We start from the raw sequence: 24932 nt of genomic DNA on the forward strand, positions 1-24932 counted from the left end.
ATAATAATAATAATAATAATAATAGTAATAGTAGTAGTAGTAATAACTAAAAGTGTTAATAATCTTGTGCCTAATCTTCTCTTTCTGAACACAGAAATTATATAGTTGTTGAAATATAATCCTCACACTACATATATATAGATATAATAACTAGTTTTTGGAGAATGTTGTGCATGACTGTGATTCTGGTAACACAGCACCACCACTTCCATTGTTACTTATAATATTATTACTATTTCCACCTCTTCCAATGATTGATGAGATTGCTCCAGCCAAAGCTGCAGTGAAATTAGGATCAGAAGCAATTGCTGCACTCACAGTTTCAACCACAGATGATGAATTATTTCTTTGCCCTAGTTGAACTAAGGGCATAGCTGAAGAATTATGCACCATCTTTTGTGACAAGAATAAGGGTTGCCCTAGAAGGTAGGACCCACCATGAGAACCTGCATGCTGCAATGCAAGAGGGTAGAATCTTGGTTGAAGTTGTTGCATGTTGTTGTTGTTGTTGTTGTTAGGGTTTTGTGTTAAGTCTAGGGTTATGGTTGGAAATGGTGCTGAAGCTGATAGGGTTGCCATTGATGAGAAATATGAACCTGAAGAGGTTGTTAGTGATTGATTGGTGTGTGTTGAACCTGAGAGAAGCATTGATGCTGCTGCTGAAGTTGTATTGGCCATGGCTGTTGCTACTGGTGGAAGAGGATGGTTGTGATTTCCTTCATATGTTGTTATGAGCACTGTCTTGTCCTGTGCACATCTTTGTACCTAGGGAACCAAATTTATAATGCCATTATGTACCAAATAATGAAAAAAGTTTTGCTTCATCAAAAAAAATCTTCACGTATTAGATCAAAGGTCAAATGTTCAATTCCTAAAAGTAACATTTGTTGAGTTACATATTTCAAAAGATATTAGTTTCTTACTCGTAGAGTAAGGGGATACTTTTGATTATTCCAGAAAAATAAAATTGCTTAGAAGGCAAAGCAAGCTCTACATAAAAAGAATGTCTTACATTATGGTATTGGTTGTGGTTTATGTTATGTTGTATTCAACATAATTATAGATTAAAATATGGAATTGAGATCTTCTATTGTATTTCTCTATGTCTAGTCCATTACCATTAATACAATTTTGATAAATATCCGTCAAATAAATATAAAATTAATTTTTAAGTTAACAACATTACACATAGTAGTATTTGATTGGTTGAGAATAGAAAAATATAGTTATTTTGTCATAGATGATTGATCTCTACCTGAAACAATATTTTTCACATGGACAATATTCTTCGAGTTGTGATATATCACTTCTTTTGTACTATCAATGATATATTCTCACCTTTTTGGGTAATGAATTAATCTTTTTTTGGGATGTATGATTGTCTCTCCCGATAAGTGTAAGTGTCACTCTCATTAATCAAACCCTTAACCTTTTTTGTCATCCTAAAAATTTAGCGGAGACTTACATCACTAATAAAATCTCGGAATATTAGTTTCATTTATTTCATGTCGATCTCTAACCTTTGATTAAGCTACTACTACTCTATTCTACTCCTTTGATCATTGACGTTCTTAATTTAACACCTTAGGTAAAAGCCATATATATAGATATTGGTATGCGTCTAATTAGTATTATTTACAAGAACAAAAACAAATGCATGGTTTGAAAGAAATTAGGAAATTAAATGTAACTGAAATTGAACATAGTTACCTGCTTACGGACAAGACATCCTACAGCCATAGTACAACGATAGTAAGCACGAGGACAAGGATTGCCCTTTGCCATTTTTTGGCCATATTTCCTCCATTGACATCCATCACTAATCTGAAATGAGAGATAATTTTTTATTCTATAAACTTCCACTTTTATTATTATGAGTAATGAACTAATCTCTTTCGAGATACGTGATTGATCATTCTAATAATTAAATGTCGTTCTCAGTAATCGAATCTTTGATCATTTGATCATTATGAGATCTAGGATACCTTACATTACTAGAATAATGTATTGTTGGTTGATTACTGAGTCTATAAACATTAAAGTAGTTACAATATATTTTCATTGAATAAGTTAAATGGTATATTTGCAACAAAGTTTCTAGATTCTATTAGAGTAACAAAATTTTCTTGGATCTAATCTATGTGTTTCTTTTTCTTAGCTATACTTTGTATGTGCCGTTTAAGATATGTCTCCACTTAATATTGGAATTTCTTATGAGTAGAAAATTGATTAAAAAATAACTAAATAGTCCATGTGAAATCGATAAATTTTCTAGCTATACTTCTTTTTTTGAAAAAAGAAAGTCTTACATTGTTTTTCTTTCTTTTATAAAAGAAGAGTTGTCAAAGTTTGATATAATTTTTAAAGAGCGGGGATTCACTTACTCTAAGAGTAAGTTTTTTAAACTTACTCCTCATTCTAACCATCAATTCTAGGGACATCTAATGGTTTAGATTTACTCACTAATTCAAACAATTGAATTTCCCTAGAATTGATGGCTAGAATGAGGAGTAAGTTTAAAGTAAGTGGACCCTCTCCTTTTTAAAAGATAACCATTTTTTTATCTTCAATATTCTATGTCTTACATACATTACACCCCTCTTTAAAAATAAGAGCTTAAGATGTCTTCTACAAAAAAAATAGTCTATTCCTACATTATTTTCATAATAAAAAGATAAAATAAAATGAATTACCATACTAGCTTCTGATCTTGCTCGTACAGAAACCCTAGCTTTTCTGAAAGGAAGCTGATCGGCAACAACTTGTTCTTCAGTTTTGGCTTCTTCTTCTATCTTAGGACTCTTGGATGAGGATGAGACCCAACTTTGTGAGGATGACCTATCTTCTAATGCATGAGGATCACCACTAACCTGTTTTCCAATGTTATGTCTCAAATGATTAATAAAGAATCACTATAATGGACAGGGAAATATTATAAAATAAAAAACAAAAGAAATATGATTTTTTTATCAGCAATGAATTTTATTAAATAAAAGGTAATTAGGAAAATAAGTGATATTTTTATCCACAAAATTTGTAGAAGTTAACAATGAAGAAGACAATTTGAGAAGCTCGAAACCCACTCAACAAGAGAGAACGAGAAATTATGGAATCGAGCATTAAGAATATTCCAAGCATGTAAGAAAATTAGCTCCAACACATCATCAAGTTGAAATCGTACTTTCTCAAAAATAATTTTGTTTTTATTATGCCAAAAAAACCAAATAGTTGCAAACCAAAGGGATAACAACATTTGTTGATTCTTGATCGCCAACCATAACATGTTTGCATGAATAAAGAGATAGGTCTTAACATCATTATAAGTAATTGAGTCGAGACCAAACCGAGAATATAGATTTTTCCAAACATTGTAGAATTTTGAACAAGAGAAAAACAAGTGAGTGGTTGATTCATCTAGCTCATTTATTTATAATAAAAACATGATATTTTTGGGCCTAATCTGAATTTGCTAATTTATAATATGTTTTATTTAAAAACAAATTATAATATGGACGGTTAAAAATATTTTAAAGACATGTCACAATCTCTATCAAGTATTACATTATGTAGTGTTGGAAATGATCTCATTTAGATATATTTCTATCTCATAAAGGTCTGTTTTTTAGTTGAATTTTGGAGAAAATGAATGGAAATGAGACACTTCAAAATCATGAAATACATTTGTTGTATGACTCTTAAGTTTTTATTTTCTCATTCTTCTACTCCAAAATTTAACTCGTAAATAGACCATAATCGAAAAAATAGAAATTCAACCCTCTCCGAGGAGAAGATTCCTGTTACAATGATGATATGGTCATGTTTCTTTGACATTGATGAAGAAGACAAGAACCTATACCTCTTGATTTGACTTATCATTAGAAACCGGTGTATCATTGGCGTCTATTTTTGGGCATTCTTGTGGGTCCATCCTTTTTTGTCCTGACACCATTATATTTTCTTCTATATTCTGTTACACAAATATATTAGTTACTTCAGTTACTTTCACATTTTTTTTAACTGTTAGTCAAATAAGTACATAAAGTGCATAACTTTTGATTGAAGAATATCTAATTCCTTATAAAATGGCCAAAGGGATATATACTAATATAAATTATGGTTAATTGTGGTTGTATTATAGTTATATCACTGAGATTTTAAATTATGAACGTAGATGTGGCTGCTACTATATTACATTTATCACAACTGTAGTTGATGCTATTAACATCAATTAAGCTAACTAAGTCAACTTTTTTGCCCAATTGAGCTGAGTTGGTCCTAGTATATGAATTATGAGAGCATATTTTTTATCTCAAAAAATATATTAGTCTATGTGTAACTTATTATAATTGAGAAGTACTTAATTATTAAAGTTTTAACTTAAATATATATTTTTCAACCAATCAAAAAATGACACATGAAATGACATATTTTTTGAAATAATAAATGTGCTACCATGGATTTCTATTGATGGGGTGAGTCACTTAAATGATAAATATTCCCGTATATAGTTTCTTACAAATGATTAAGATGAAAAGTTATTTAATGATTATATAATCACTTAAAAATATGATGTGTATTTCTTTAATTTTGATCACTCAAATATAATTTAATTATTCATATTTTTTCATAACTTTTTTCACTTCAGTCAGTCATGATATGTATTTATTTTAATTATATATATAGTACTAGTAGTTTTGGAAGATTTATAAAAATAAAATAAAGAGAACACGGTTTTCCAATTTAAGTGAGGCACGTTACCTCTTTCTTCCCCTACCAAGAAAAATAGAGAGAAATTAAAATAGCAAACTCACATACAAACAAATCATGCTTTCGTTGTAGACTAAAACAACATTAAAACAAATTATTAATCAGATAATAGAGAAAATTAACTAATGATGAAAATACACTTTATTTTAATATATGATCTTGAGGATGAAAAATATGAACATGTATCATATGACCATCCTAGGTATGATATAACAAATAAGGCATACACAATTAAATATTAGAAATTTAATATTATATATATATATATATATATAACTCACCTGATGAGGCTTTTGATTCTGCAAAGAGATGAACAACTGAACTTGTAGTTGGCTATAGCTTTTACTGATCTGATCCAGTGTAGTTTTCAACATGTGATTCTCTTCTTGTACTCTTCGTAATTCTCTTTCAAGTTTAATCATCTATTAGAAGGAAAAAATTTTATTTCCAACATTTAATATTGTTGAAACGAAATACTGCAAAAAAAAAAAAATTAATGAAATTAATTATGGGCATGTTACAAACCTCAGTTTGATGATTTTCACTATTACTTGGTTTTGATATTCCAGCACTTGCACACGTTAAATACAACCCGGTCTGCATATACACACATCATAAAAAAAATATTCCAAAGTTCACATTAAATACACAGAGATATATTTATATATATTATATTTGTGTGTGTATGCTTAAATATTGATGAACAATTGAACTAGTATAAGTATAATATTATTAATGAATTGAAACCTTACATTTACATGATGATGATGATCAATAAGGAGAGTTGATGATTCATCTTGATCTTGATTATGTTGCTTCTTATGATGATGATTATCATCATTAAAACTATCATTAGTGTTGTTGTTGTTGTTATTTGATGCAAAGAAATCCATTTCTTTGATTATAGGATCTATGTTGCGGCTAGAACTTAAGATGGTTGATTCATGGTGGTGGTGTCGGTTCTCCATGTGGTAGGTCATTCAGAGAGAGAGAGAGAGAGAGAAGTAGTAGTTGTAAGAAAGTGGTGGATTTGTGTATGATATATTTTTCAACGCTAAGGGTTTTAAATGTGATGTTAAAGCATAGCATACCCTACCCAAATACGTTGGTTCAAGTTATGCATTTTGATTCCCCTTAAGCAAGAATCTGAATTTGAATCTTATGAATAGAAAAAATGTCCGTTGAGAGAGTTAGCCCCACGTACCTGTGGACGTTCCCGATTCGGACAGGATTGCCTCCAATGCGAGGACGTGGGAAACAAAAAAAAAGCATAGCATACCCTTATTCCCTCCTTGGACCTTGAGATAAAGGGTCCTACTATAAATAAATAAAATAGTAATAATGTAAGCCTAAAAGCCTAGAAAAGTATAATGAAGAATAACTAAGAAATGAGATTGATTGCATACTAGGTTTTTAAAGTAACTTTGTGTAACTTAAAAAGATGTTAATTAAGATGGTATATAATATTTACAAAAATATGAGGTAACTCCTCAGCTTATTTTATTTAATGTTTCCTTGATGTGTCCCTCCTAATGCTTTTGTTATTGCATGTGTGGGGTGAGGAGAGTTAGTTTATGTCCTCTTGCACTTTGTAGTAGGGGTAAACAACACCCATTATGCCCTATTATGATTATATCTAAATATGACCTGGTTTTATTGAGTCTACAATTGAGATTGAGTTTAAATTTTAGATCTAATCAATATTTAGAGTATAGTAAGGGAAACGCTTGACCCGATCTGTCTTATGGTTATCTACTCATCATTTTCGCATGTATGTCTATTCAATTGTGTATAGAGTAATGACATTTCTTTGATTAAAAAGAATCATTACTTCTCTAATTTTTTCATCATACAAACATGACCTGACCCATGTTTACCAGTTCATCATTTTTTGTATGTGTATATATTCAATTGTGAACAAAACAATGCATTTGTTTGATCTAAAATATTATTGTTTTTCTAATTTTTTCCATCATATATACATGATTAACAATATATATATACATATATCATTTTGTTTGTCAAATTAGATATTCATACTAATAAGTAATATTGAGGAAAACTTTATCTAAAAATGGTATGCATCATATTTAATCTAGTCTTGATTGAGTCCAAAAGGTTGTCCTAGATGACATTTGGGACAAGTTAGTTTCGGATTTCAGGCCATTTTTTGCTTCAAAAAATAATTCGAAGGATCAAGTAAGAAACAAGTCTTATCCAACCCAACCTGACTCATGATCATCCCTAATTTGTAGTCTTGGAGGTTTACCTTACCTAGTTTAAAAAATAGATTCGATGGTTTTCAGTTCAAAACAATTATATATACTTTGTGGTATTTTTTTTGTTCGATAATAATTTTTAGTCACAAAATAAAATTTTAATGTAGGATATGTTAAGAAAATATTATTTATATTAAAAAAATAATATAAAATGATTTTCATTTAAAGAGGTAAGTATTTAACCTAATTTGTTATTTATTGAACTTTACTTTTAAATTTTAATTACTTATAAAATATGACATAACAGTACTAATAAAATGATATTAAATATTCCAATTTGAAATTAATAAGTAGTTTTAAGTTTAATATGAGTAATTCCATTCTTAATATTTTTGTGCTAATTTCATTAATTAATTATATCTATTACAAATGCTTTTTATTACATTTAATATAGAACCACATACAAGACAAAAAAAATATAGAAACCAATTGATCTATTGTTTACTATAAAGAAAGGAATGGGAGTGCTTCTTCTAGATTATAATTTATACTGTTTCATATGTCGTTAATTTTAATTGGTCAAAAAAATAATTAATAACTAAACTTTTAATTTAAAAGTATTTTTTCAATCAATTAGCTCATGAAACATGAACTAAATTACGGGACAATAAATTTGAAAGAGATGTGCATTGGGAACGGCGTTAAGAATAACGGGGTAGTGAATCACGTGGGGTAGTCACCTGAGGTCAACAAAATAAACGGCACGGCTCTCATATCACACGGTTGTTAGAGAGAATGGGTCCCACATGATTGTAAAACCTTATTCCACTGACTTTGAGCTAAACGACGTCGTCATCGTGTTCATACTTCCACGTCAACCGATATTAATTGAAGAAAGAACACACCATGTCACTCCTCTCTCTTCCTAACAACACAATTTGAAGAATTTGTATCCACCAACAAACTATATATTTGTTCAATTCATATATTATATATCAATAATACGTTGGTTTAGTGATGTAGGCTCTTGTTGGATCCCCAAGATCGAGAGTTGATTCTTATGAATGACACTTGTTTGAAGGAACATTCACGAACCCCGAAAAAGATTAAGTCATTAATAAAAAGATGAGAGAATATTATTGATAGTATAAAAAATCCATATTTTTTTGGTATTGGAAAGTAAAGTTAAATATTGGATGAGATGATGATATATATATATTTCTTTTTATAAATATGTCAACGGAAAATTTTAAATTATTTTTTAAATCATCAAAATCATTAATTATGAAACTTACATTATAGTGCTTGAGAAGATCATTCTATTGCAAATGGATGTAATTAATGAAGTATTTAAATAATTTATGGGTGTTGTGGAAAAAACACTTCATAAGAATCCAGAACAAAAAAAAATTGTATCAGAAAAATACTCCACAAATTTTGGATTTTCAATATGTATAATGAGTGATGAAATATACAAATCCCCACATCATGATTATTAAAATATAAAATTATTGAGTTGAATTTCTACCAAAATTGTAATCATACTTTCCTCACCCTTTCTTCATATTGTGAAGTCTGTGACTATTACTCATACCTACCCTGCTGCAAGGTAATATATATATTATTCACAGAAGTAAGATACTAAAAATTAAACTCAATACAACTATATCGATATTATAATTTAACATGTATCTTTCACAATAAATAATATTACTTTAGCTAGTTAAACAACTCCAGAAAGGAAAACAAACTTTGGATAAATAAAAATATTATCTTACCTTATTAAATACCACATTTTTAAACATTTACTTCTTTTTTTTGTTGGGTTGTTTAATATTGAACAATGGAATATAAAGATGGTTACTAGACATTGTACGTTCTTAGCATTTTTATTGATAAAAATGTAATTAACTAGGAATTTTCTGATATTTATCCTATAACACACATGGTGAAGATATTTATAATAATAAGATTTCTGGAGAACGATTTATTTTATATTTTGGAATGTGGTATTTTTTATTTTCCCAATAAACATTTACTACCTTAAGTCTCTTTAACATGTTCTCTTAATTTTTTTTATTTTTTTGGTTTCTCACATGTATCCTCGCATTAGAGACAATCCTGTCCGAGCCAGGTCTACAGATAAGTGGGGCTAACTCTCCTAGCAGATATTTTTTCATTCACAAGACTCGAACCCGAGAATTAGCACACACTTAAAAGCCCCTTAACAAAATTAAGCACTTTTCTCACAACAATTTTATAATTACTAAATTAGTTTTATCACAAAAAGATTGAATCATTGAATAGTACTTCCCTCGTTAAAAAAAAATGAAATGTCACACCTCAATTTAAATGGACTAGTCGTGGAAAACAAAGTCAATGAATCTTGATGTATCATTAGAGTTTATATAAATATACAGCTGGCTTTTTCTTTGAACACTCTTCTTCTCGTGGACTAAAAAATTAAATATTAAATATAAAAATGAAAGCATGGTCTACGATGAAAGAGAATGATCAATACATTACTTAAGAAATTAAATTAAAACTATATCTCACCTTCCACATGAATAAGATGTACAATTATATATTGGGTCACGATCATCTCTATTATCCCGGATAGGGAAGTGCATAAAAAACATATAATTTTTTTATGATATACATCTTAAATGTAATATGATGATATTTTTATCCTGAAATATAAATGCAAAATCAAAAACTTATTTCTCTATATGAAAGATAATTCTTTCCACACATATTTGGCATATCTTCAAGTCAATGCTGTTACAAAAGTTTCTTTTAAACTTCTTTCTTTGTCATAACTTTGACAAAGATGGCTATCCATACTTCAATTTTCTTTTAGTTTGTTTAATTTTTCTTATGCTTTAATTCGGTACTATAATAAGAAAATCATTGATTTGATAAATATTTGTCAATTATACTCTTTTATTATATTGGTGTTAAATTTCTATTGGAATTTTCCAAACTCTCATGAGATCTTTCTGGTCATTGGAATGTAGGTTTTCTTTATGAGGATGATTATTAAGTTGTCACAGATTCACTAATCTATTTAATTTTTTTAACAAAAATTTTCAGTAAAAAATAGGACCCTGCCATTTTAGGGTCCTAAAGCCATTTCTTTAGGAATTTTATATTTGGTTTGGCCCTAAGATTAAACAAGGTAATTTCAAACTAAATCAATAATACCTGCTATGTCTTTATCATATATATGACATTGTTGCAAATATAGGACTCAAGAAATCTCAACTAGTGATCAAACTCTACTATCATGTTCAAACCAAATGCATCAAAGTCTGAAAAATCTTTGTAGTATAAGAAAATGGGTATATATCCTCTTGAGTTATTTAATGAATTGAGATTATGTTAAACTACTAATAATAAAAAATAATAAACTTCAAAGTCGCTCCCAAACTTCACATGTGTAACTTCTATTTCTTCCATTTTTAATTGATAATAGACTTCTATTATTAAGCATTAGGATTAATTAGGATTATCATAGCACTTAAAAATGATAAAGTTAATTTCTCTATTATTAGTTGGCTTTTCTGTCTCTTGTCTATATATGCATAACTTAATGTTTGCATATGCATGACGTGCTAGTAGGGGCATAGGGGGGTTATAATTTAGAAACCAAAATTATATATAAAAAAATTAACAAATTATAAATTATATTTTCAATTTTAACGTTTGTCAACTCTCTAATCTGGGTGGTTATGGTAGAGATTCTAATATACCATCAGTGGGAGAAAATTAGAGATGTGTGGTTGCGGGTAGTGTTTTCTTATTCTCAAACTCATAATATTTATGGATTTTTGCGCGGTTAGCGAGTATTTGGAAGTACCTAATAAATTGTTAATTTTAATAATATATTTTATAATAATCAATATATAAAAATAATTATTACATGAATAATATAATATTTATATCATAATCAAATATGTGTAATTTATTATGAAATAAAAATAAAACATATGATATATAATCTTAAAATAATAATAATAATAAATTAATATATATAAAAAATTAATTAAAAAATTAATTTATAAATTTGCGAATACACATGAGGTGAGTATTATAAAACTCGATCACACCCATAAATCATTATTATGGATATCCATTGTAGTACTTCTACGAGTACCCACGGGTCGGGTTTTTGTCATCCTTAAAGAAAATATTAAATGTTGAATAATACTCTGTAATTTATTTCTTAAGGCATAGTAAATAGTTATTTTTTTGTTGACAAAGAAACAAATAATACGGAAAGGAAGAGTATATCTCATCTTTAATATGTGTCTAATTTATTTAGTTTTTTTGTTAATTTTTATGAAAAATATTAACAAGTGTCCTATGGCTATTGTTTAAGTAAGAGATAAAATAAATATTCACTAATAAATGAACCATTATATATATACACGTACATACGTGAAACTTAATTTTTCGACTATACTTAATTTTACTCTTTTATATTTCTTAAACAAAATAAGTGGGGTCGTCCTTAACCTATCACATAGGTAAATTTAATCTTTATTTTTTGAAGCTAGATTTCAAAATTAATTAATAGGACAGCAAATTAATATTGGCAAAAATAACAAGACTCTCAAAAGGACAAAAAGATGCTTTTCACAGCACTTAAATATAAGCTCAAATGCTCAATTAATCTATTTTGTCATTTTCTGCCAATTTTTCTATCTTTATCGAATTGTTCTACATAGCCAATAGGGCTGCAATATTTGACCTAAAAGTCACGGTTTGAAGTAGACCAAATTTGGTGTCATCTTAAGAACACCCCAAATGAGAGAATGAAAATAAAATATATTGTTGTCTTAAATTATATTCTAAATTTTGTGATATATTAATGGTAATGAAGCAAAAATAATAATTTTAATGAATGTCTAACCTTGTAATTAGCATGACATTTTTTTATTAAAGCGAAATATGGTTTAAGATATGGTTTGGAACAAAAGATATATATCAAAAAGAAAAGGGTAAGAGGTTAGTCCCCATTTTCAACAATAGAGAGGACTTTTTATTTTGGCCTAAATTGTAGTGTCTTGTTCTTTCTTTTGAATGCATTTGTTGGTTTGTTTTATTGCATGTATTTATTTACCAAGAAAAGGACGTGAGTTGCTATAAATCAACAAACTCACCCACCCTTTTACATTTGGACAAAATGTGTTGCGTTTTGAAGTGTGTAATGATCGTGTGTCATGGTATTTGACTTGACAACATTTATTTTCTATTGTTCATGCTAAAATTTTGGAATTAATGATAACATTTTTTATAAGGGATATAATTTAATTTGATAGTAGTAATTTGTATTTTGATAAGTAAAAATATCAGCTTTAGCGGAAGACTCGTGGAGTAAATATAATAGAGAAAATGACACTGAGAATTTAATGTGGTTCGGCAATTTGCCTACGTCCACAGCTGAAAAACAACAATGATTATTCCACTATGATAAAAGAGAACTACACGTGTTTCATTCACTTCCCAAAACTCAAGTACACTCAATTTCACTTTCACTCAAGTATTTAACGTGGTTCGGCAATTTGCCTACGTCCACAGCTGAAGAGCAACAATGATTATTTCACTATGATAAAAGAGAACTAGAAGTGTTTCACTCACTTCCCAAAACTCAAGTACACACAATTTCACTCTCACTCAAGTATTTAACGTGGTTCGACAATTTGCCTACGTCCACAACTGAAGAGCAACAATGATTATTCCACTATGATAAAAAAGAACTACAAGTGTTTCACTCACTTCCCAAAACCCAAGTACACCTAATTTTACTCTCACTCAAGTATTTCTTACACAATTAGAACAAGAGAACAAGAAAAGGGAATATGCACTAAGCTAAGTATTTGGTGTGTCTTACAATAGCATGAAACACTCTTATTTATAGCCAAAGCTGTTGAAGATTATGTGGCTAAAAGGAAAAATGCATTAATGTAGGTTTTACCATAGCCACTTTCTTTTACATGGCTAGAAATTCTTCATTTCTTTATGATGATCTTGAGACACTTCTTTTTTTGCTTGGCTCAAGAAAGTCTTTTCATCATTTTTTTCTTTTAGCCAATATTCAATATTATTATTTTAAATTATATTCACAATGATAGTTGTATAATTGTGGTTATAATAGTGTGGGTTTTAAAGTTTTAGCAATGGTATCATGATCATGTTTATAGTTTCCCATAATTTTCCTTAATTATTAAGATAAACGTTCAACCACAACCATAACCATAGTTTAATGGGTAACTTATTAGTTTACAGATTCACTATTCCTGCAATAATCCACACCACTAACATGATAATTGGTTTTTGAATGATGTAATATGTGAATACTAGCAGAAAATATAATTTTTTTTACCAACATAAAATCAGAAAATGTCAAAGGGACTAAATAATTGCATTATCTATTAATTACTGCAGTTCAAGGAAAGTATTAAGTATTTACTATGCTCAAAAAGTACCAAGTGAAAATTTTATAGTTAATTTGAACTACATAAATGTTTAATACCTCAAAAGTTGGTAGCTTAGTTTTCTAATATCTTTACCATTTTATACTCTTATCCTCAATATTAAGGACTAAATTTTAAAAACATTAAGATTATGTGTGCCTAAAATGTGAGTTATTTTTTCATTACAAAATATTGAAAAGGGATATTTTCTGGTAAGATATTAGGCTGGTCTATGCATGGACGTTAATGTAGAAAAGGTTACATATGTTTTTTTGTACTATTAAGAAGGATATTCTCCCACTTTTTTGGGGAAGTAATTTTTTTGGGATGTGCGACTGTCCCTCCTAACAAGTGTCGCTCACAGAAATTGAACTTTTAACCTTTTAGTTATACCGAAAATATCTAATGGGACCTTACACAATTAGACTAATATCTTGTTGGTAGTTAAATGTGTTTTTTTAAACAATACAATATTACAAATGTGCATAATATATTGAATAATAGTTGGATATGATAATCAATTTCTATTATGTGATAATTGATAAGTTATGCACTTATTGGTGTATACTATATGACTATAGTATCTACTATAGTGATTAGTATTATAAAAATGATTTAATATGTATACATTAGTAATATAAGTGTTTTTTACACTATTAGTAAATTATCCACCATTGATTTGTTTATCACTATTGACTCTCAAACAAAAGTAATACAAATCAATAGTGAATGATATGCTGACAGTGTAAAAACTTTACATTGTCAGTGTACATATTTTAAACTCTTATAAAAATAGAGTGCACATTTTAGTATGGCAATAGCAAACTTAGTAGTATGTATATAAAAGAAGCAATTAATTGAGCTATTAAGTGGACTCATTTTTGTGTAGGAACTAAAACTATGGCTCAGCAGGTAAGGCCTTAGGATTCAATGGGCTAAGGAACCCATAGATTTTATAGCAACAAAAAGAAAAGTATCACATGTCCCAAAATATAATCAAATTTTAATAAGTAATATAAATGTTATTTTACATTTTTATAATTTTTTTTAATTGGGTATCACTTTTTAATTGGATGAATATATCAAATGAAACATATGATTTTTATCCCTTTAAAACAACAATGTGGTTTTGGTCCAGGGTTCCTCTCCGATCCTAAATTGCGAGGGAAAGAAAAATAACAATTTGGAACTAAATTAATAAAAAAAATTGCATTCTTATATTTTTGCTATATCTATCATGTCCGAAGTATGGATAAAATGTGAAATTGGTGATAGAGAATTCACGATTAATAGAGAATTTCAGTAATATAATAAAACTGAGTTTTTAATATTAGAAGATCAACTTGAGATAACATGGTCAAGAGATATGAGACCATTCTATTTGAAAAACTCAAAACGGTTTAATAGTTTTGTGTTTAAGTTGCTATGATGGTCAACGTTCATGTCCGAGTCGGGAACATCCACAAGTACGTGAGACTAACTCTCCCTGCAGACATTTTTTCATTCACAAGACTCGAACTCGAGACCTTATTTAAGGGGAATCAAATATGTACCATTTGAACCAACGTCCATTGTTGGTACGTTTAGACACATTTGCTTAGCTTAAGAATCTTCTAAAATCTTCTTGTTTTTCACGTTTGTCATTAATGAGCTGCTTAGGCAATATATTAAATTCCAAATTTATATTCTGTTTGAGGGACAACTTTTGTATGGGCTCGTGTTTGGGCTTGCCACTTAGTTACTTCCCAAAATTACGTACATATTTACAAAAATAAAAGAACACGAATTACTTACATATTTACAAAGAATAGTAAATGTTTGTTTATATTTACAAAAAAAACAAAAGTTTCCTTGCATATTGTGTAATTATAATGGACTTGATTTGCATATATTTTCTTTATATTATTTGTGCAATTTTATCTATAATGTTTTACAATCAATTTTGGATTTCAATTAATCAAACTTTATATTGAATTTAGGGGCTCACACAAATTGAACTAAAACCTTGCTTTTACACATAACTTTGATGAAAAAGGGTAGGTAAAAAAAAGTGAGCAACATGTTTTAATAGGTGTATAGTTAATTAGTCAAAATGCCCTACATTTCTTTGCATATTCTTAAAATAGTTCTTGAATTGATCAATTATAAGAGGTGTCTATTTATAGATTTATGGATGTATATAAATTGTTCTCAAGAGGTGAGCATTTAATTCAAATTCCTATTAGATGTATATGAATTAACTAATATGTAAATCTTTGTCCTTTTGTAACATATCTATTTTCTTAACATATCTTCATATAGTTTTGTGAAATTTTTATTTTATTTTACCTTGCTAGTTAACTTTTAATTAGGAGGAACTACCTCTTAATATAACAATTGAGAAAATTAAGTTGGAAAAGAGAAAAACTAATAGTGAAAAGTTGAGGTAAGCATATACATCATTAATCATTTCCATTTTTTTAAAACAAAAAACAGAGTGAGCTATGCATATACATCTATAACTTTTTTCTGCATACTTCACTACTAATAGTAGAGTACAATTTTCTTCTAAACTTTCTGATAAGTGACCACTAATTTTGAGTTCAAACTCTCACTCTAAAGGACAAAATTTGTAATCACTAGTGTGTGGGAAAAAGAAACATGTCATCATATATCATATATGTATTTTAACATTTAACACCCAAATGTGTCTACCCTTGTAATCTTCAATCTCTTCACAGTGGACAAGAACAACCTACATGAACAAAAGTATAAGCACATTAATTAATGCACAAACTAGAAAGAACATCATATGATAAATTTTAGAATAATGTAAGACGAATAGTGAAGGATTCTCTCTATTAATTAAGAGACAAATACTTGATTTTATATGTTTTTAAATGATAAAAATGTTATTCAATTATATATAAAAAGATAAAAATGTCTTATTATATTATTGTTTCCTTTATTTTTTTAATATTTGTCTCTCTATTAATAGATAGAATCTTTACTCCAAACAAATAATCCTAGACTATCGATCTCTGTCACAATTAAATTGTTAGTCGAAATCAGTTGTTTGGATGTGATTCAAATTATTGATTCGAGATCATATAATAATTTTACAATATTTAGACAACAAATTAAGTTAACTTACTCCCAAGGGACATCCCCAACCATAACCAAATCTCCTTCTTCATCTTCATAAGTTAGAACATGGCATCTCTCTACTTGCACTTCATCCATCTCTCTCCCCCCTATATATTCATCAAAACATACACAACATCAATCCAATTGTTATTTTCCTAACAAAATAATATTTATATATTGTCAGTGTAAATATTTATATACAGTCAGTATATCATCCACCATTCATTTGTATTACTTTTTGTTAAAGAATCAATGATAATTAAAAATGAATGGTGGATGATAGACTGACAATGTATCTCTCTTTTCCCAACGAAACTAAAAACATCAAATATAGTGAGATCCTATATAGCATTAAACATTACATAGAATGGTAGTGTCAAACATGTGTTCAAGAGTTTTTACTAGCTCATAATATCCTCCATGAGCTAATATATTGAGTTTTCTTCCAATTGGAATGCCTTCCATATACACCTTCACATATAAGCTACTATGATCACTGAAATCATTAGCTTCAATAGCTTGTGATGAATTGCTTAGAAGTAGATTCATTGGTTCCCAATGCCCCCTAGCATTAGAATGAAAAAATTTAAATCAACACATATAAGTCTTCAAGATTAGTGATCATTACGCCAGAATTCACATTTAACAGTGTTCGTGTATAGAGCATTGTTAAATGATAGGCAGAAGGAAATTATGGGTTCGGAATTTGGAATACAAACCTTGGAATAGAAGAGGAAACATAGTGAGTGGTGGAAATGCTTAGTCCAAGGTTAAGATTTGGTGGAAATTCTTCATTGTTGAATTCATTGAGAGAGGATGAAGTTGAAATAACAAAGTGGTGGTTGGTGCTGCTAATAGAGGAGGAAGAACTATTGGCTTTGCCCATTATTGATGATAGACCAAGCCGCCACTATAAGGCCTTTAAATAAACAATGAAACAGACCATGTCCTATTCTATGGAGGGAATTATTTTATAATGTTTTTTTGGTTTCCTACATATATCCTCACACTGAACGCAATCCTGTCCGAGCCAAGAACATTCATATGTACGTGGGGCTAACTCTCCCAGTGGACATTTTTTTCATTCACAAGACTCGACCTTACTTAAGGACAATCAAGCATGTACCACTTGAACTAACGTCCGTTGATGAATTATTTTATAACGTGAGTATGGAGTATCATATTTAAAATGAGTTATTAAAATACTTATCAAACACTAACTTAATAATAATAAATATTTAAAAAAACAAGCAATTAAGATGAACCATTTAACCACCCTTCTTAGCTACCATCAAAATATATTTTATAAAGAATATGTCTCAGATTTAATTGGTTAGTATTAACCATATTTTTATAAAATTTAAATGTATCGTCGGATCTATTTCTTGGGTTATTATGTTTTATTGTAATTTAACATAATCAGACACATATTTTTCATATAAAATGGTTCAATCCTTCATTTAATTTAAGACTTAAAACCAAAATCATTTTAAATATAAGTAGTAATCTAACCGGTTGGAATGCTTGGTTCAGTCCTTACAAATTGATAAAAATAATAAAGAGAAAAACGTTGAAAAACTCAGCTTATTTCATAATGTTTTTGTTAACACAATTTAATCCATAAAAGATTAAAAAAAAGTTATCAAATAGTATAGATATATTTTAACAATAAATTGGTCCATGAAAAAATCATCACCGAATAGTCCCCAAGAGATTATAATGTAAGATGATAATGTATTTTCCTCTATTTTTTTTATTAGTTTTAGGAAGAGATTATAAAAAATAGTTAGGGTTAAAGGTAAATTCATATTGTATCAAATAGCATTCATAAAACTTCTAATTTAAATATTTAGACTCTTCTACTAATAACACTTCCTCAGTTCCATCATCACATACATTTTTCTCTTTATTCGATGCAATTTTGGTAATTGGTAACTAGAAACGTTGTCACGATATAGCCGACAACTACACGTGTCAAATAGCGAAATACTAATTTGACATCTACACTCCTACAACATGTTTTATTTGATTGGGTACTTTAGTTTTTATAAGCATATTAATGAATACCAATGATCTCAAGTAATTATGAAGCATGTAAATTTTGTAAGTTTTAACCTTTTGGTGTATTCGAAAATTGCATAATCACAAAAAATTTCCTTTGCCCCTACCCTACTCAAGTTTGGTAGTTTTCAATAAAATGTAACTATCAATATAAATTTTTAGAGAATGAAGACAACTCTCAATTCAACTATTAATAATATGATTTCAATTAGATCGTAAAAATTTATATACAGTCATTATATTATTCACAATTTATTTATATTATTTTTTTGAAGAATAAATGATAATTAAATATAAATATTGAATGATACTTTGATAATATATAATATATAAAATCTTACCCTACATATAATTTTTTCCTGTGAAGGTAATTAGTTATTTAATGCAGGTTGTTGTCTAATCTAATATTTATTATGGTTATGATCATTTTTATTAATGGATAGATAAATGCTTCAAAAAATAAAGAGAAATATGATTTTCAATTATATATTTATGCTTTCAATTATAATAAAATTACACTTTTATCATTAAAATCAAACAAAAATACATGTATTTATCTATCCATTAATTGAGAGAATCTTTATTCATTTATTACAATAGAGCTAATAAAATTGTCTAAGCATTATAATTATTTTATCCACAAAATTAATTTTATTAATGATTTACCTGAAGTACAAAGAACTAAACATTATAAGTATTAGTTGAATCATATTCCTATTTATTGTGGGATTTATCTTTAACAATTAATTTAAAGATAATTTTTGAAGTTCCTAATAGAGACAATGGTTAGACAACCCGTGGAAGCAATAATATACTTAGTCAGTCTTAAAATTTAGAGGCAATGGACCTAGACTTAAGGACACATTCTAATATACTTAGTTAAGGTAGACAAAAGAACATTGATATCTGAAACCTTGTACTTGTGCACACACATTGTAATATAAACCCATAACTCAATGTTCAATGGATATAATCATCTTGTTGTGCATGAGGGTCCTTTATTATAGTGACAAAAAATGTATAATGGTATTGGAACTAGTGATGCTACAAATAATGTCGTATACATAGAAACATATTGATGTATTTTCCTTGAAACGCTCTTAAACAAAAGAAAGACATAATGAAAAACATGAGAACATACTTATGAAGGGAACTTGCGCACATTCATTACAAGCTACACTGAACCAAATTCATTATGGGACAAGTGGCCTTACTTTTAAGTCTGTTGGACCAGACTGCGACCGGGGAGTCTCCAACCACCAGGTTGTTCCATTGTTACATGTGTATGGGAAGAGTGAAGAGTCACAAGTGAAACACCACGTCTTGAACCAAAACCTTAAGGCATTAGTTCCATGGGCCTTTCATTCTTATAAACTCTTTCATTCCTCTCCGCATATCTAATGTGGGACTTCACACTTGAATAAACCCAACAATTTCTTTTCATGAATTAAGATCCACAAATTAATGTGTTGGTATAATAATGTAAGATTTCATTAAATCTCTGAGTAAATAAATAGATCAAAAGTTCAATTTCTGAAAATGATATTTTTTGGAAGAGGTGGTTACACATACTGAGAGATACTTTTGGTTACATAAACAAAAGATTGACAAACTACAAAGTTACCATAATTTTTTATTTCCATTTCTGGCTGTGCATGAACATTGAGTAATTCTAGGGTAAGAAGTATTTATAGCAATTTTAATTTGCTATGATAAATTGTTATAAAGAACAAAAAATCATAATTACAATAGTCGAATAATGTGACAAGTGTGAATCTACTAATTACTTTTTCACACAAGTCTAATACTTTTTATGGTTTATCATTGATGAGATTTTTTCATTTCTCAAAATATTTCCTTTTAATTGATAAAGTAACAAACTAATCAACACATTATACATTATAATAAATACAGGTTATAAACAATCAATTTATACGTTGTTCATTCATCCGAGGTAAAACGTTGTATGAAGTTATAGAGTGCTAAGAGACAAGTTTGTCATAAAACTTGGTATAGAATAAAAATCTATGTATTAATTTATATTTTAAAAAAACATATTTATATTTATATTTCTTAATTTTTATTAATTCTTTAACCAAGTACCTGAATAGCTAGGCCAAAAAATGTCATAAAATTAAAACTCGTTTTAATATGCTAAGTCGGTTATGTATCTAATATTAGAGAGGATTCTTACACGAGCTCCTCATGTAATCATCAAATTCAAATATTTATCTTAGCTAAATCTTTTGGTAATTAGCAATAGTAAAATAACTAATGTTTGTTTGTAAGTTGGATTTTGGAGGGTAATGAAGAGAAAATGAAGATTTCATATGACTATAAAATTTTCACTTTCTCTTCATTCTTCTCTAAAACTCAACTCGCAAATAGACCTTAAAAGACGCAAAGTTTAGTGTTGCTACTATACATATTCTGTTTAGTGTTGCTACTATACATATTCTTCATTCCTTCTATTTTCAACATGTAGCCCCCACGTGTATAATTCACGCTTCTAACGCAATTTTATTCTCCCTAGTCACATGTTGATATATTTTTCCACGTTGATTCACAATTTGAAGAGGGAACATGAACTCATTTGCTTGAACATAAAGAAACGACCAATGTCACCTAATGAAGGTAGTTTGAGAGAAAAAAAATATTGAAACAGAAAAAGAGGAAAAGAAAAGGAAGGAGGATCCTCCGTCCCAAAAACTTTTCATCTCCATGTCTCAAGCCAATGATATCATACTAAATCACATAAAAATGTTATTTTATATTTTTCTTAATTTTCTTTTCAAGTATGTGTCAAATTTTCATTGGATTGAGACACAATGAGACACAAAAAAGTGGGACAACTGATCCCCATTCAAAGAGAAAAATATAAGTAACATGTTCCCTACCACCCCAACCATAAGGTATTAAGGTTGCTTTCATTAGCCATCAATTTGTCATTTGGTCTCCAACATAGTGTTGTGTTCTAACATTAGAAAAGTAGTTTGTAACTCACATTCCACTTTTGTCCTATAAGCATGACTTCATGTGTCTTCCGGTGTTAAGACCAAATCCGTTTTTTTCTTTATCATATGGATTAATCTTAGGGAATGGAATATCTCCTGGTATAAGGAGATAAGTTATCTCCTCCTGCCAGTGAAATCATGACATGTGTCATGTTTCATCATTTTCTATAAAAATATTTTTAAAAATAAACAAAATAGCACACATAGTAAAATGGCTAGAGGAGATAAGTTATCTCCTGGTGTAAGGAGATACATTATTCTCTTAATCTTAAAATGAACAATCACTTAATATCTTATTCTAATTGTATGGTTAATATCACGAATAAGTAAAGATATGTTATTCCAAACCATGTCATAAATTATGTAGAGCATCAATAAAAATATATTATGTCAACTGAATTTTTTAAATATTTGTTGTTTTTCTTCTTTTTGATTCATTATTGTTCGTACATTTGAGACATAGTTTAAGATAATAGATGTTTGTTCTCCACGAATGCCTTAAGAATTTAGTTGTAATTTTCACTTCACATCCCCTTAACATCTCTACTAACATTATTTTTGTTGATAAAAGAAATTTCTCTTCTTTTACCACTTGGTTTTTCAATGTTTGGTATCTCACATCATCTTTTTTTGATGTTAACCCCTTTACTAAATGAATTTCATTCATTGGTCAAACTTTGTAGATGAAACTTGTGAAATCTTCCATGTAAGAATGTGCCCATAAATAAGTCGAATGGTTGCATTGTAGCAAGGTAATGACCCCTCTTAAATTTTTATGCTGTTTTTATAATTGAAAAAGCTAACAAAGATGCTTCAACTCATACACAATATGTATAAGCAATGAGCAAGAGTCACATGTCTACAAAAAAATGTGCTTGATAGTTGACACAATCTAATCACTACAAATATATTGTCAAATAGCAACTAACAACATCAACCAAAGGTGGACCATAGGAATGGCAATCGGTCAAATCGAGGTTGAGTTTGTACAAACCCAAACTCAAACTAAAAAATTAAAATAGGAATCTGAATTTAACGGGCTTGAAAATAAAAATATTATCCCCAAACTCCTCGGGTTTCAGATAACCCAAACCTGATAAAAAATCCAAAAGTTATAGTATCTTTTTTTTTTCATTTTTCGTTAGCATTTTTATTTTATCTTGTATTATTTCATTTATTTTATGTTTAAAGAGTCAATAGTATAAAAAGTAAAATTAGAAATTAAAAACAATAGGCACATGATAGAACTTTCAATTTGAAATTGAATGACATTACTTCGGGGTAGGGTCTTTGCTCTACCAAACCTGAACTAGAAAATCAGACCCGGATAAAATTTGAATTGAAACCCGAACCCAATCACATTGGATTTTTCTATTAAATTCAGGTTGAGTTCAGGCGAGTACCCACGACTTTAGTTTTCATTGTCATCCCTAGTGCATAAGTTGCAATTAATTACCTCTTTTGCAATCAATCCATCCTAATGAAAGAAAAAAAATTAAATCAATTTTAGCAACCAACATTGACACTGAATTGGGCTGCAACAAATATGAGTCTCACTATTCTGGTCGTTGGGCTTTATAAAATCAAATTTTATAAGCCCAATAGCGATTGTCTCTCTAACTTGAAGTCATAAAAGCCCACAATAATGGGTTGGGTTGAATTTTGATATAGGCTAGTTTTTCCTAGCTAGAAGAGGCCTATTTCATACTTCTAGCAATCCTATTTGTATGTTTAACACTATGTCAAATGTCAATGAACCTAGTTAATTAATGAAGATTTGAAACTTAAATTGATCAAATATATATTAGTATAAATATTCACTTTAGTCTCTCATATTTTTTGATCTTATCATTTTGGTCCTAAAAAAATTGAAAAGCCCAAAATGACCCAACGTTTTTTTAAATATGAGTCAAATTAGTTATTTTAGGATCAGATTGGTTCCTATTAGATGTTGTAAAATATGCTAAAAAGTAGGTGGGAACAGGACTCAACCCTAACCGCTCATCCGACTTAACCCGATCTTGACTGGGTCCGAATAGGATTGGGTCTCATCAAGTATAGGACTGGGTTCGGGTTTAAAAATTAGACATGCTTAATATCTAAGGTAGGTAGGGGACAAGCATGACCCGACCTGCCCATGCTATTGTTACTCACTCGTCATATTTATATGTACTATTCAATTGTGTATAAAGTAATGACGTATCTTTGGTTGAAAGTATTATTGACTCTATAATTTTTTCATCATATGTACATGATTAACAATATATATAAATAATTTGATATGTCAAATTGCATCTCCATAATAATAAGAAATATTAAGAAGATTTTATTTAAAATCATATGCATTATATTTAATTAGATCTAAGGTTGAGGTCAATCTAGTTGACATTTGGGGTTGAGTTAGCTTTAGATCTAGAGTCGGGTCCGAGTTCAAAAAAAATGGTCAGACCAACATCTAGGATCGAGTAAGGGACAAGTTTTACCCGACACAACTTCACCCAATCCGACTCATGCTAACCCCACTAAAAAAACTAATTTAACTCACATTTAAAGTTTATGATGAATACTTTGAGTTTTAAAATTTTTAAAAGACTAAAGTAATAAAATAAAAAAATATGAGAGAGTTAAGTGAATAATTTATTTCAATTCAACTTTGGACGATTCTTGTAAGGATTTTGAGTGGGAACATGAGGTTTCTAATGATGACAAAATGTTTCATGATTCTTTTGAGTTTCATACTTTGGGTAATCAACATTTAAACATTGATAAATGTACAACAGGGAGAGTGATTTAAGAAGTCATTGAATGTATATATCAAAAACCAACCCATTGTTTGTTGTGTAATCTGAATATTTATTGTGCTATTCTTCTTATCAACAATTGATTCTAGAATTTTAGTTACTAATATGATATTAGAATCAAACATCAATTTCTTCTAGGTTATTATGAACTGAAAGATACCCTCTTATGGTGACGAAAAATATCCATCTCCTGAACCTTTTATAGAAAAGACAATATGATAAGTATATTATACATATTTTCGGTGACATTGTGTAGAATCTTTCAACTAATCAAACTATGCCTTTAACTGCAATATCTTTTTCAATCTTTTCATGTTCACAGCTCTAATTTTCATCCTCATGTGTTCTTTTCTCTCTTTAGAAGCATAAGATGCATATGGGAAAAGGGTATTAATGAGAGTTTTGGTGGTGTGTCAGAAGAATATGTGCATGTTAATTATAAAGCGTAATATCTATGTAATGATA

At 28.9% G+C, this 24932-nt stretch overlaps 2 protein-coding genes across 3 annotated transcripts; both read right to left on the minus strand.

Moving 5' to 3' along the window:
* Positions 70 to 5819, minus strand: LOC109329451 (probable WRKY transcription factor 47). 2 transcript variants are annotated; one of them, XM_019563128.1, is made up of 7 exons: positions 5520 to 5819; positions 5293 to 5364; positions 5049 to 5189; positions 3857 to 3967; positions 2694 to 2870; positions 1711 to 1824; positions 70 to 765 (listed from the first exon to the last, which is right to left on the minus strand). In XM_019563128.1, exons 1-7 carry the CDS (start codon positions 5745 to 5747, stop codon positions 151 to 153), a joined length of 1458 nt encoding a protein of 485 aa, XP_019418673.1. In that variant the 5' UTR covers positions 5748 to 5819; the 3' UTR covers positions 70 to 150. The 2 variants fall into 2 exon arrangements, with proteins under 2 accessions (XP_019418673.1, XP_019418674.1); XM_019563129.1 differs by lacking the exon at positions 3857 to 3967.
* On the minus strand, positions 15896 to 17484 carry LOC109329460 (auxin-responsive protein IAA31-like). The gene is made up of 4 exons (XM_019563140.1): positions 17311 to 17484; positions 16954 to 17156; positions 16599 to 16698; positions 15896 to 16199 (listed from the first exon to the last, which is right to left on the minus strand). Exons 1-4 carry the CDS (start codon positions 17475 to 17477, stop codon positions 16139 to 16141), a joined length of 531 nt encoding a protein of 176 aa, XP_019418685.1. The 5' UTR covers positions 17478 to 17484; the 3' UTR covers positions 15896 to 16138.

The sequence above is a fragment of the Lupinus angustifolius genome, chromosome LG16, assembly GCF_001865875.1.
Source record: "Lupinus angustifolius cultivar Tanjil chromosome LG16, LupAngTanjil_v1.0, whole genome shotgun sequence".
In the NCBI taxonomy this organism is placed as follows: Eukaryota; Viridiplantae; Streptophyta; class Magnoliopsida; order Fabales; family Fabaceae; genus Lupinus; species Lupinus angustifolius.